This window comes from Psammomys obesus, unplaced genomic scaffold, assembly GCF_907164565.1.
Source record: "Psammomys obesus unplaced genomic scaffold, mPsaObe1.curated_primary_1811, whole genome shotgun sequence".
NCBI classification, from domain to species: domain Eukaryota; kingdom Metazoa; phylum Chordata; class Mammalia; order Rodentia; family Muridae; genus Psammomys; species Psammomys obesus.
This window is the reverse complement of record NW_026590062.1, coordinates 18,818,785-18,833,233: the sequence shown is the minus strand read 5'-3', so window position 1 is coordinate 18,833,233 and position 14,449 is coordinate 18,818,785. Positions and strand designations below refer to the sequence as shown.

At 44.6% G+C, this 14,449-nt stretch overlaps 1 protein-coding gene across 1 annotated transcript in view; it reads left to right on the top strand.

Moving 5' to 3' along the window:
• The window catches only part of Galnt17 (polypeptide N-acetylgalactosaminyltransferase 17), a 377,891-nt gene that overhangs the window by 281,159 nt on the left and 82,283 nt on the right, over positions 1 to 14,449 (top strand). Inside the window, exon 6 of the mRNA XM_055606411.1 lies at positions 12,247 to 12,364. Coding sequence (XP_055462386.1) covers positions 12,247 to 12,364 — 118 coding nt within the window. The remainder of the gene's footprint in view (positions 1 to 12,246; positions 12,365 to 14,449) is intronic.

The following is a 14,449-nucleotide window of genomic DNA, read 5'->3' as shown; positions in this document are numbered from 1 at the left end:
TCTTCTTCTTCTTCTTCTTCTTCTTCTTCTTCTTCTTCTTCTTCTTCCTCTTCCTCTTCCTCTTCTTCCTCCTCCTCCTGTCAGAGACAGAGCATGTCACTGAGCCTAGAAACCACCAGTTCAGCTAGACTGGTCCCAGGGATCCACTCATTTCCACCTCCCCAGTGCTAGGATGACAGGAATGTACCACCATGCCTGACTTACCATGTGGGTCTGGGGTCAGAACTGTGATCTTCATGCTTCCATAGCAAACACCTTACACTCCCCCCTCCCCAAACTTTTGAAATTCTACAGCAGGCATTTTGCAGACAGACTCACCCAGACTTGTTCTGCTGGGGTAAGTAAATCCAGATCTGTATTAGACTTAAGATCGCAGCTGGTAGACATCTTGAATCTCAACAACTTAGGCAAAGAAGTTCTGCTGTTATATTATAGGAATTGAGCCTGTTCAGACCATGGTTTCTCAGAAATGGACTATTCTGCAACTGGGCACTATGAACATTACTTAAGACCCACTCTCTGCCTGAACTTCAGTCACTATACCATTCCTGCTCCTCTGCCTGGGTTGGGACGTCTGCCCTCTCCCAGAAGGTAGAGCGCAAAGCACCCTCTCTCTCTCTCGCCTTCCTGTCCATTAGTGCATTTGCTGGCCTCTCTCCCCTTTCTGTGAATTCCAGTCTGAGCAGCAGAGCTGGGTAGCCTTGTCAGTCTTCTTCCTTCCCACTCCAAGAAGAGCAAACTTCATGTTGGGTCTGGAAATGTGGCTTATGCTTCCACAGTTGTGCTTCAGACCAAATCTGAAAGCAGAGTCATTGGATCATCGTGTCTAGGAGTGATCCTGAGTGACTTTTGAAGCTTTCCACAGGCTGGGGAGATGGTTCAGTTGAAAAAAAAAAAACTGCTTGCTGTGCGCTCTGGTTTCATTTTGTTGCTGCAATAAGATATCTTGAACAAGAAGCGCACAGAAGAGGGAAGAGTTTATTTCAGCTTACAATTCCAAGTTCACAGTCTGTCATTGAAGGAAATTAGAGCAGGTCCTCAAGCAGGAACTTGAAGGTAGGACTGCTTGTTGATCGACACATCATTGCCTCCGACCAAGGAACTCACTTCTAGCCAGAGAAGTACAGCAGAAAGCACAGACGAATGCTGCTTGTTGACTTGCTCTCTGACACACGCTTAGCTAGCTTTCTTATACGGCTCAAGACCACCTCCTAGGGAATGCTGCTGCCTATGGTGGCCTGGGCCTTCTTACATCAATTAATAATCAAGACAACCCCCTTCAGACATGGCTATAGGCCAATGTGATCCTGGCTACTCCTTAGTTGAGGCTTTCTTCTCACATGACTCTAGGATGTGTCTAGTTGACATTTAAAGCTAACCAGGACACTGTGCAAGCATAGGTCCAAAGTTCAATATCCAGAACCAGCATAAAAATCCAGGCCAGATGGGACAGACTTATAATCCAAGATCTAGGGAAGTAGAGATGGTGGATCCCTGGGGCTTACTGGCTGGCCAGCTGGCATACTTGGCGAGTTCCAGGCAAAAAAGACAAAAAGGCTTGTCTCTAAAAAGGTAGACAGCATTTCTAAGGAATGTCACATAATGTTCTTTAGTCTCCATATACATGCACGTGTAGTTCACAGATACACAGATGTATGTGCATAGTGCACTTACACACAGAAATACACACCTTCAAACAATTGTAATAACCCATGCTTCCCATATTATCCTAAGTTAAGCCAGTATTGACACCCATTTAAGGGCCATAACCCCCTTCCTGTGCCTCTACTTGGTAGCCATCTTTGATCTTTAAAGAGGGTTGGGGAGGGGTGGATTTAGAAAATGTTTCTTTCTCTGGTGCCTGGCTCATGCACTTGAGATTGCTGTTTTTAAAAATTAGTCTCGAGTGTTGGCTTTGTAGTCACAGAACAATCTCTTTCAATTCCTTCCATCCTAGCTCTGACGTCTTCACCTTCTCAAGGCTGTGGCTGCCTCCAGATGGTGAGGCAAAAGCAGGAGAGAAAAGCCCACACATATCTTTCAAAGTAATTGTTGTCACATTTTATTGGAGCCACTTTCTTAAAGCGACATGAGCAAGGCCATCTGGGCTGGGATCTAAGGTAGACCTTACTCAGATTGTGAATACAATTGTTCTTGTCTTATTATCCTTCCATGCACAGTGAGCTGAGGCTGAGAAATATCTAAAGGTTGGTAAAGTTCATGGTATTTGCCAAAGACTTCATCATTTTCTCTCAGGCCTTAGTGATTGAGTAATTGCAACTTTGTGTGCGTGTCTGTGTGTGTGAGGGTGGGAGGGGTTTCTGGGAGGTGGTGCTAGGTGTCCATGTATGTGGAGGGCAGAGGTAACTTCAGTTGTCATTTCTCAGAAGTTTACCCATGTTGTTTTTTGAGACAAGGTCTCTCACTGGCTTTGAACTCGCCAATTAAACCAGGCAGGGTGGACACTGAACAGGGATCCATCTGTTTCTTCCTTCTTGACGCTGGAATTGCAAGCTCATGCCACCAGACCCAGATTTTATTATTGTTGTTGTTGTTGTTGTTATTATTATTATTATTATTATTATTATTATTATTATTATTATTATCATCATTATTATTTTGACCTGGGCTCTGGGGATCACACTGGAGTTCTTATGCTTGCAAGATGAACATTTCGCTGACTGAGCCATCTCCCTGGTCCCACATGTACCTCTTTAAGAAATGTCTTTTAGATGCTATGGATGATCATGGCATTACTTGCAGTAGATTTGAGTAAGCTTAGAGCTGACTTTGTGGTTGAGTTACTTGTCACCATGCTTCTTGTCACCATGACAAAACACCCAAGAAAAAGAACCTAGAAGAGGAAAGGTTTATTTTGGCTCCCAGTTTCGTAAAGTTGGTTAGCTCCATTGCTATGGGCCAATGGTCAGGCCAAGTATCCTGGTCACCAGACCTTGTAGCAATCAAAAAGGAGGGCAGGGGAGGGAGAAAGATGTACTTTTCACAGGATCTTCTGATGAGAAGAGTTGGTTCCTGTGGGTCTGCTATGGTCTGAAAATAAAATATCTTCCACAGGCTCATCATTGAATGCAGTCCTCAGCTGGTGAGCCTGTTTTTGGAAGGTTCTAGAAACTACAGGGAGTTGGGGGTCTATTGTGAGAAAGTAGCTCATTAGAGGTGTGTCCTTCCTGTTCACAATAATATGAACATTGTTATCCTCCATCACTCCTGCCATTGTGCTGCTATTCCTCAGCACGTGGGTCCAAGTCGCCATGAACTGACCCCTTGAAACTGAGAGTCAAAATAAAAATGTCCTCCTTTATTTCCGTCACACGTTGGAACTCAGTTAAGGTAAAACTGATGACTACAAGAGATATATTCTTGCCCTATTCAGGGTCAATGTTTTTGGTTCCCATCAGTAAATCAGTGATGAATATTGTCTGAATAACAGTGCTAGGCCAGGAATGGGTAGATGACTCTCAGCTGGCAAAGGGCTTGCTGTGCAAGCATGAGACCTACTTCAACGCTGCCTATAATTCACTCTCTGCTGCTGTGCCAAGCACCATGACCAGAAGCAGCGTGGAAAGGACAGAGTTTGTTTCAGCTTATAGCTCTCAGGCTATGCTCGGTAGCCGTGGGAAACGGACAGAAACTCAAGGCAGGAACTGAAGCAGAAACCATGGGGAGCACTGCTTACTGGCTGGCTCTCCATGACTCACTAGGACTTCTTATTATTATTATTGTTCATTTTCATCTTCTTTTTATTTCATTTCGTGTGTGGGGTTGTTTTGCCTGCGCGTATGTTCTGCACCACCGGCACGCCCATTGCTCACAGAGGTCAGGCAGAGCATCAGAGGGTACCCTCGAGCCGGAGCCACGGGGGAGCTTTCAGGTAGATACTGGGAACTGAACCTGGGTCCTCCGCAAGAGCAACGCATGATCTTAGCTGCTGAGCCATCTTCCCAGACCCTGAGCTTGCCTTTTTATCAACCTAGCACCACCTGCCCAGGGGTGACACTGCCCACAGTAGGCTGGGCCCTCCCGAGTCCTCCCGTGTCAATCATTAAGGAAATGGCCCCACAGACTTGCCCACCAGTCAATCTGCTAGAGAGACGTTATTTCTCTATTAGTTGAGGTTCTCTCTCACTGGATGGCTCGTGGCCTGTGTTGACAGTAAACAAACACACAAACAAATAAATAAACAACCAGCACACAATAAAAAGCCAAGTGTGGTGACATGATGGTGTGAGGCAACGAGTCCTTGAAGTTCAGACGGGTGGATTCCTCACTGGCCAGCCTAGCTGACTTGACATGGTCCAGGCTCAGTAAGACATGCTGGTAAGGTGGGGAATGATGGAGACAAGCAATCGACACAACATCCAGCTCTGGTTTCTACATGTATGTACACTAATTTACACACACACATCCACACAGGAGCACACATTCACGCGTGTATGCACGCACGCACGCACGCATACACGCATGCATCCCTCATAGCTCTCTGGCCAAACAAAATCAGACAACATGGTTTCCTGATACCTATCATAATTTTTTCTTTCTTTTTCCTCCAGCCATGTCTCATCTCACAAGTTAGCTAATTGCACACTTTTAAAAATACCCCTCAGGCTGCAGAGATGGTGCAAAGGTTAAAAATGTGTACTGCTCTGCCAGAGGACCCAAGTTCTGTTCCCAACCCGTGTAACTCCGCCTTCACGGGATATGATGCCCTCTGCTGGACTCTGTGGGCTACTGCATGCACCCGCGCCGCTGTGTGAGGAGTTGCTGACTGGCTGGTAATGGTTCGGCAGATAGCTTCTTAGAACCCGCCGTTCTCTTACATACACACGTTCTTCAAAGGCCTATCAGCAAATCGGTTCCTCAAAGACTAAATCAGATGTGATTAGCAAAGAACAAATGTGTTATGCTGAGAAAATGGCTCGCAGGAAACGTCTCACTAGAGAGATCGGAGATGGTCTTTGTTTCAGTGAAACAAGTCTGAGCAGAAAATCAGTCAGCCATGGAAACACGCATTGGAAACTGACAACTTCAGTCCCCACTAGCAGGTTTTTTGGTTTTTTTGTTTTGTTTTGTTTTGTTTTGCTTTTCTGTTTTTTTCTCATCTGTGAGAAATCACACTCCAGGATTGAGGAGATGAGCCTTTTCTTTATCCCCCACAAGCAAAGACTCCTAACACCCAGGAAAACCCACTTCCCATAGTTGATTGGAAGGAAGTTGTTTGAGGGTGAATTATCTCCCAGCAACAAAGGCGAAAAAACCGAAGGCTCCCTTCATTGAACCGCAAAGCTCTGGCCTTTGGGTCTGATCTGTGAGATATGTGCGTGCTGGATCCCGAGAGTGATTTTCAAAGGCAGGGGCGCTAGCCCTTCCGGTATCTATATGTGTAGCACCGACAAATGGAACTGAGTATTAAATGACTCCGCTGTGCAAGCTGAGACTCTCCAAGCCTACTAACTCCTTCCCCGAATTATATTTTTAGTGTTTAGCAGCCGCAAGTTCCCAAGAAAGCTTCAGAACGGGGCCCTTGGTCCGGGCAGTGGGAGTGCTCTTAGCTGCTGTTGGGTTTTGCTTGTCTGGTTGGAGAGGAGCGGAGGGGAATCAGCCTCCACAGCGGCCCCTGGGTAGCTCCAGGATCCATACTGGACCGGAACAGGAACCGAAGCACGCCTGATCAACTCTGAGTACCTCTACTGCAGTTTGGGCCTGGCATATTCCCTGAGCCCCAGCGTGTTTAAGACCTGCACCCACGGAGGTGATAATGGGGTGGCGTGGGCCTTTAAGAAGTGGGGGCTGGAGACATGGCTCAGCAGCCATGGAAGCTGACATTTAGAACTACCCAGAACACACAGTAAAGTTCTTGCCATGCAAGCTGAGGGTCTGAAGTCAATTCTCATAAGCCATGTAAAAGGCCAGGTATGGGAGTAGGCACGTGTAAACCCAGTGCCGGGAAGGTAGAGATGGGAAGATTCCTTGGGCTCACTGGCCGGGCAGCTCAGCCTACTTGGTGAGCTTCAGGCGAGGGAGAGGTAGCTAATCACATTTGATTTAGTCTTTGAGGAACTGATTTGCTGATAGGTCTTTGAAGAGTGTGTTTTTGTAAAAGCATGGTGTGTTCTAAGAAGCTATCTGAGGGGCTGGAGAGATGGCTCAGCAGCTAAGAACATTTGCTGTCTTTGCAGAACGCCTTCGATTCAATTCAGTTCTCAGCAATAACATAGGTTGGAACCATCCATAATTCCAACAATGCTCTCTTCTAGCTTCCACAGGCACCAGGCACACACGTGGTGTACAAACATACATGTGGACACAACAATTACACACATAAAAGTAAATGAATAAAAATATTAAAAAAAAAAAAAAGAAAAAGAAAAAGAATGTGTTCTAGAAAGATGGCTGACTTGGTAATTTTTTTTAAGATACAGTTTTTCCTTCTGTGTAGCCTTGGCTATACAGGACTCGTTTTGTAGACCAGGAAAATACTTATTCTTTAAGCATGAGGACATGATGACCTAGATCCCCCCTGAGAACAGAGGCTATACCTTGATGTCATTGGTTAAGAGCATGTACTGCTGTTACTGAGGACTGAGATTCGACTCCCAGCACCCACGTGGTCGCTAACAACCAGCTGTAATATAGTTCCAGAGAATCTGACTCCCTCCTCTGGCCTCTGCGTCCACCAGGTACACACCTGTGGCACAGACATACATGTAAACAAAACACTCATACCCACTGAAGAATTTTTAAAATTCTTTTTAAGTGCTAGGCATGGTGGTGCACACTTATGGTCCCAGCACTGGCGGGCCAGGCCAAGTGGACCCCTAGGCCTCACTGGCCAGCCAAGCCTTCCTGTCCAGTTCCAGGTCAGCGAGAAACCCTGTCTCATGGAGAAGGTGCACAGCACCTGAGGAATGACAGCTGAGGCCATTCTCTGGTGACCTCCACGTGCAAGTGGCATGTTAGGGAAGGTGAAGACATGGAGCTGCCGGGAGAATCTTACATGGTTGGAGATGTCCTTAAAGGGGAGAGGGAGAGTCCCTTCTTTTTCCTCGCTTTCTGCCCAGGAGGCAGAAGACACAGGTACCTTGCCCTTGTTATCTGACACCCTCTACTGAAGCTTAAAAGCAACATGATCAGACTAGCTGGCCAGGTGCCTCAGCACAGGAAAGCGCTTAACAGCAAGGCTGACCACCTCAGTTTAACCCTGGAGACCCACAGGACGGAAGGAGAAAACTGACTCCCTAAAGTTATTCTCTGGCCCTAATAGTGATAGTAATAATAGTAATAAAATAACAAATACTGCTAAGAAGGCAATGAAATGACTTAATCACAGACTGGAATCTTTCAAGCCAAAATAAACCTTTTTTCTTTATAAGTGAACTATCTCTGGTATTTTGTGATAGCGATGGAAAGCTAGCTTAGCACAGCCTCTGTCAGTTCCCTCTGACAGGAAGTGGGTTTAATGATGTCTCTAAAGCAGTGACACTTTGAGGATTATGAATACCCCAAAAGTAGTGAGGTTCCCAGTGAAGGGCTTGGCTGGACTGAGCAAGTCTCTGCACACAGTTCTCCCATGCCCTCCTGTTCTATCTACTGTTCTCCTCAGTATACAACTTCTGGAACTAAGGGGCAGTATCATCTCCTCATGGACCTCACTCTGTTTATGGGGAAGCACATAAGAGAATTTACAGAGTCATCACAAAGTGCGCTGTAATAGCGGGGTATGATCCACCAAGATGCCTTTTGCCAAAAAAGATGACAGAGTTATTCCTACATTCTGTGGATGGAGGATTGGTCCTAGGACCCCACCATAGTTATTCAAATCCAATATGCTCAAGTCTCTTATGTAGACAATGTGTAGTTCCCATAAAACCTACACCATCCTGGGCCACGAATCATCTCAGCTCTGAAAACCTCAGCACAATGTCAGTGTGTAAGTTTGCATTAAAATGTTAGGGAATAAGGGTGAGTAGAAAAATCTGGACATGTTCAATACAGATGCAATTACGTTTTCAAGCCTTCTCAGTTGATCGTTGGGTGAATCCAGGGGTGTAAAACCTATGAGCAGAGGGCTGACAGCACTAGCTACTGAAGGAACTGGGACTTATTATTCTCTAAGGACAAGAGTTGCTGAAGCTGATGCTGAGACAGTTGCAAGGATGCTGTTGGTTGGCTTTGTGGTTCTATAGTTTGAAACCAGGGCCTTTCATATGCTAAATAAGTGTGCTACCACTTGGCCAAGCCCCAGCCCCTCAGTGGGGGATTCTAGGCAGGTGCTCTACCACTGAGACACACCCCCACTTCCTTACTGGGGAATTCTAGGCAGGTGATCTATCACTGAGCCACACCCCAGCCCCTCATTGAGGGATTCTAAACAGGAGTTATACTGTTGAGGCACTACTGTAACTCTACATTGGGGGGTTCTAGGAAGGTGATCTGCCACTAAGCCACATTTCCAGCACCTCACTGGGAGATTCTAGGCAGGAAGTTTACCAAGAAGTCTCTTCCAACTGGGTACTTTAAGTGTGTACTCATTGCTTATCTCATTGCTATGACAAAATACCAGACAAACACAACCAAAGGAAGGAAGGTTTTATTTTGTTTCAAAGTTTGAGTGGATACAGCCTGTCCTGGTATGGAAGTCAAAGCAACAGCAATTGGAGGCAGCTGGTTACATTGTGTTCCTATTTAGTTCAGGGATGGTGACATCTGTATTCAGGTCTTCCCACCTCAAAGAACCTAATCTAGAAATTCCCTCACAAACATACCCAGGGGTTTATCTTCTAAGATTTCAGATCCCTTCAAGTTAATGATAAAATTATCTATGTTGGGTTAAAGATAATCTTTTGACCCATGTCTTTGATGGTTTTATTCCTTCCATCATGGCTAAGAAAACATGGAGGAGTTCATAATGGGAGTTTGTGATGGAGATTTCTTACATAGTGGACCAAGAATCAGGGTCTGAAAGTAGGGTCTGAGATATGACTTTCAAATCTCCACCCCTTCAAGTAGGCCCCACCCCCAAAGGTACTCCCAAATAGCCTGTAGGGTATGTTTTAGATTCAAGTCATAGAAGATGTGGTCAAGCCTGTGAAAGGAGCCAGCATGGAAACCCAGAAAGTTTTACAAGTCTGAATGGGAATTCTCATGGCTACCACCCATTCCTGACTCTCTCTTTCTCTCTCAGCTGGAATAGTCATGTGTGATGCATATATTTTATAAAACAGCAACAATAAAAGTGATTGGTTTTAATTTCTGTTCCTCTCCTCTATAATGAAGCTATTAGGGCATTGGCAGATTCCCTTAATACCATTAACATTTTTGAATGATTTTGAGTTAGAATGTTTGTGCTAATAGCAGTAATTGCAGTTGAGTTTGAAAAATGAGACTGTGAGCACACATTCAAGAACCTCATCGTTGCCAGAGTGTTATTGAGTACAGCTCACATGGCTGGGCGGGCGGCCTGGATGCCTACAGTGGAAGTAAGGCCACACTTTGTTCTCAGTTCACCAATAGTAAGGATGAGGCTAGCCCACCTGCCGCTGGGCACGGCAAGTCCCATTGTGTCAAGCAGCAGCTTCACGCCTGGGGAACTGTTTCTCTCAGGCTGATAGCTGATCACTGTAAGTCCAGTCAGATGGCACCAGAATAGCAGGCAGTCATCCCATGAACTTACCAGCAATGCTGGATGGCCCAGCCTCAACTCATTAAAGTCGCCTGGGCTGGATTTGAACTGTGTAGCTGAGGCTAAACTTACCTGGTAACCCAGATAGGCCTTGTACGAATGATGTGCCCTAGGCTGGCCTTAAGTTCACTAAGTGGCCCGAGCTACTTTTCTTTTTAAAATTTAAATATTTATTTCTAAGGTCTGCACATACCATGGCACACATGTGATTGCCAGAGGACAGTTTGCGGGAGTTGGTTCTCTCCTTCTACCGTGTGGGTTCTGGAGGTCAAACTCAGGTTGTGAGTCTCAGTGGAATGTGTGATCTTGCCAAGCCTCTAAGTAATTTTTATAGATGTAACTGTGCACATAAGTAAATGTTTACAATGAGTGGAAATTGTGTTTTTGTACGTGTGGAAAGTTCTCTGCTCCTTTCCCTCTCTTTCTCTGCCTCTCTTTTTTATTCCTTCCTCCTTTCTTTCTTTCTTTCTTCCTTCCTTTCTTTCTTTCTTTCTTTCTTTCTTTCTTTCTTTCTTTCTTTCTTTCTCTCTCTTTGTTTCTTTGTTTCTTTGTTTCTTTGTTTCTTTCTTTCTTTCTTTCTTTCTTTTTCTTCCTTTCTTCATTCCCTTCTCTTTCCTTCCCTTTCTTCTTTCAAGCACAGTCTCTCTCTATAGCCTCCTGCATTTGTATTTATTTCAAAGCTGTCCTGCATTCTGGGGCTTTCTTTCATTCCCTCTTTCCCATAGTCTCTATCAGAGACCCCTTGACACTGAGGCAGATTTCAACCACAACTTTCTCATGAGATACCAACAGCGAAATCATGGCTCTTTGTCCTCCATCAGGATCAGCTGTCCAGCCCTTGTGTCTGACTTCTGATGAACTACCCAGGAAGCAGACAGAGAGGCCAGTCTTTCCTTAGTCTTGTTCCAGTGAGGAGGAATCAAGAGTACATAACAGCTTTCCTTGGCAGATGTCTCAGATACCCATGGACACCAGGGCCTTCCCTTCTGAGTCTTCTCCCTCCTCAAAACACCAGCTTCCTAGTCCAGCATCATCAGGCAGAATATGGATACTGGATTCCTTGGAGTTTAGAGTATATGCTAGTTATTTTCCCCATAGCTTTGACCACATATCTGATGAAAGCATCTTAAGAGAGGAAGGGTTATTTTGGCTCACAGTTGGAGGAGACAGTCCATCATGGCAGTGGGAGCATGAGGTGCGTGGTCACACTGTGTCCTGTCAGGAAGCAGATAGAGATGAATGCTGGTGCTCAGTTTGCCCTCTCCTTACTATCAGTCCAGAACACCAGCCTCTAGGATGGTGTCACCCTACACTTGTGGAAGACAGGTCCTTTCTTCCTCAGTTAAACCCTTCCAGAAACACCCACAGAAGCATAACCATGGGTGTGTCTCCTAAGTGATTCCAAACCCAGTCAAGTCAACAGTGAAGATTAACCATCACATATTCTCTGATATGCCTTCATGATTCAAGTTTGCTCAGTCCCTTCTGTTTCCTGGGGTAGAGCAGATTATAGCTGCTAAAATGAACTGAGACAGCCTCTGAGCCTCCATAAAGTCAGTCTGCCATTCCCAGAGTACAGTGAGAACCTCTCCATGTGGTAAACACCATGCCACACATGAAACCATGTTTGCCAGGATTCTGGGATATCCCTAGTTGCTAAGTTCTCTGTTCTTCTGCAGCTGAAAGGTAGCCTTATAAAAAGAGTGGGGAAATTAAGGACTCAAAGATGTTTGTTTAATTAAAATTATTTATTCACTTTGCACCCCAAATGGAGCCCTCTCCCTTCTTCTAGTCCTGCACTCCTACCCTCTTTCCCCTTTCCCCTCCCCTTCTCCTCAGAAAAGGGGACACTCCTCCTGCCACCGTACCAACCCACCCTGGCACATTCAGTTGTATCAGGACTAAGCACATCCTCTTCCACTGAGGCCAGGCAAGGTAGTCCAGTGAGGGGCAAGTGATCCAAAAGCAAACAGATGCTGACACCCACAGCCAAACATTATGTGGAGCTTGGGGAGTCTTGTAGGGTACTGGAGAGGATAGAAGGACCCAGGCAGACAAGAATTCCACAAGAAGACCTACAGAGTCAATTAACCTAGGCCCACGGGGGCTTACGGAGACTGAAGTGCCAACCAAAGAGCATGCATGGAATGCACCTCGGCCCCCTACACATATGTAACTGATGGGCAGTTTGATCTTCATGTGGGTGCCTTAGCAAGTGGAGTGGGAGCTGTCTCCGACATGGAAGCAGTTCTTAGCCTGTGGGTCATGACTTCTGAGGGTGGGTGTTGAACAACCCTCTTACAGGGTTACCTAAGACCATTTAGAAAACACAGATATTTACATTATGATTCATAACAGTAGCAAAAACAGTTAGGAAGTAGCAACAAAAATAATTTCATGGTTGGGGAAGTCATCACAACACGAGGGGCTGTGTTAAGGCCTCACAGCATTAGCAAGGTTGACAACACTGGTTTGCGGTAAGTGTCTTCAAGAAAGACATCACTTGTCTACACATTGGTGATCTTGCCTCTTTCTTTCTCCCACAGGACACCGGCCATGATTGGCTGCTCATTTGTGGTCAACAGGAAATTCTTTGGTGAAATCGGTCTGCTAGACCCTGGGATGGATGTGTATGGAGGAGAGAATATTGAACTCGGAATCAAGGTTGGTAATGGAGCATCTCCTCCTCCTGAGTTGTGATGTGAACCTTATCCTTGAGGTTCAAAGCTTCTTACAGCTCTTAAGTGAGACTTGCTTACCCCAGCCCATTCCAGTGAAGATATTTGAGCAGCAACATTACCATTTCTTGGGTCAGGATAGTTTGGGCTTTTATTCTGTAAAGACTGACTAGTGTGCCTCGTGCCTTAGTGACCTACTCTGGACAATAAGTAGAGAATCTTGTGCTTTCTTGCATTTTATTCCTTTTCAAAACTAAGCAGTCTCTTAAGTGAGAATTTCCATCCTAAGTATTTTGATCGTGCCATGGTTAATTTAACTGTCAACTTGACACAAGCTAGAATCACCTGGGAAGAGAGTCTTCATGAGGAATTTTCTAGATCAGGTTGGCCTGTGGGTGTGTCTCTGGGGATTGTCTTAATTGTTATTTGAAGAAAGATCTAGTTCATTGTGGGAGAAGTCATTCCTTAGGCAAGGGACCCTGGCCAGTGTAAGAGAACAGAAAGCAAACAAGCAAGGAAATCTATATTTGTTCTCTCTGCTCTTGACCATGAATGTGGTGTGACTAGTTGCTTATGTTCCTGATTTCCCCAAAATAATGGACTGTAACCTAGAATTGTAAACCAAATAAACCCTTCCTTCTGAATACAGATTTTGTCAAGGTATTTGTCACAGCAATAGAAATGTAAACTAGAACAACTCCCTTCCTCATTCCTTAGAAACAGGGTCCCTCACTGAACCTTCAGTTAGACGAGGCAGCTAGTCCCATAAATTCTCCTCTCTTCATTCCCTACAGTGCTGGAATGTGTCTGTGTGTCTATGTATGTGTGAATGTCTGTCTCTGTGTGCCTCTCTCTGTATGTGTGTCTGTGCATGTATGTTTTTTAATGTGTGTATATATACATATATGGATGTGTGTATTTCTGTGTGTATGTATAGAGTTAGAGGACAACTTACAGGAGTCGCTTCTCTTTTCCCACCCTGTGGGGTTCTAGGATGGAGCTCAGGATGTTAGCTGGACTTGGGGCAAGCCTTTAACTACTGCACCATCTCTCCGTTCCATGTGTCCAAATCCCAAGAAAGAAAAGATATCCTAGGAGAGGAGAGACCAATTACTTGTAAATAATATGAGATCAGATGTTATTTTACTTTTCCACTGTATTAGTTTCCAGAGAAGCAGTATGATCATATACCGAACCCCTACAGAGCCTTTTCCTGCAGCTGTCCCTAAGGGGAGACAGACTGTCACTTTCAGACTACCAGAAAATAGAGGTTCAATGTCTCATTTTACTTTATTCATGAGCCTAAAGAACCCTTTCAATGGCACCACCATCTGGGACCCAGTGTTCAACTCATGGCAGAGACTTCATGTTCAAACCACCATATATGTGTTTGCATATATGCATGTGTTTGTGTGTGTGCGTGCATGCCTGATGTATACCTACAACACACACACACACACACACACACACACACACACACACACACACACACCAAAACCAAACAACCCTTCCTCAAGAGAGTATCCCCAATACATGGAGAAATGGACATTATTTGTGGAATAAAATGCATTCTCTTAGAATAGAGTACCTATAATTCTGTAGTTGGATATTACTGTTTGTTTATTTATATGTTTATTTATATGTTTGTTTATATGTGAAGCATATGGGGTGTGTGTGCAGGTCAGCAGACAGCTTGGAGGAGCTGATTCTCTCCTTCTACCATGTGGGTCCCAGAGATCACACTAGGTCAGTAGCCTTGGCAGCAAGCCTATTTACCTGCTGAGCTATCATACTGACCCCTAGAGTTGAGTTCCATGCCAGTATGGTATTCTCTTTACCCTGACTGAATAAGCAGATCTGGATTACTTTGTTTCTTAATGGTTTTCTTCCCCTCCAAGATAAATTTGGAAATGAAGAATTTAATATATATACTAAATATATATATATATGAAGAATTTAATATATATACTAAATTCTTCATTTATATATATTCATTTATATATATATATATAAATGAAGAATATATATATATATATATATATATATATATATATATATATATATATATATA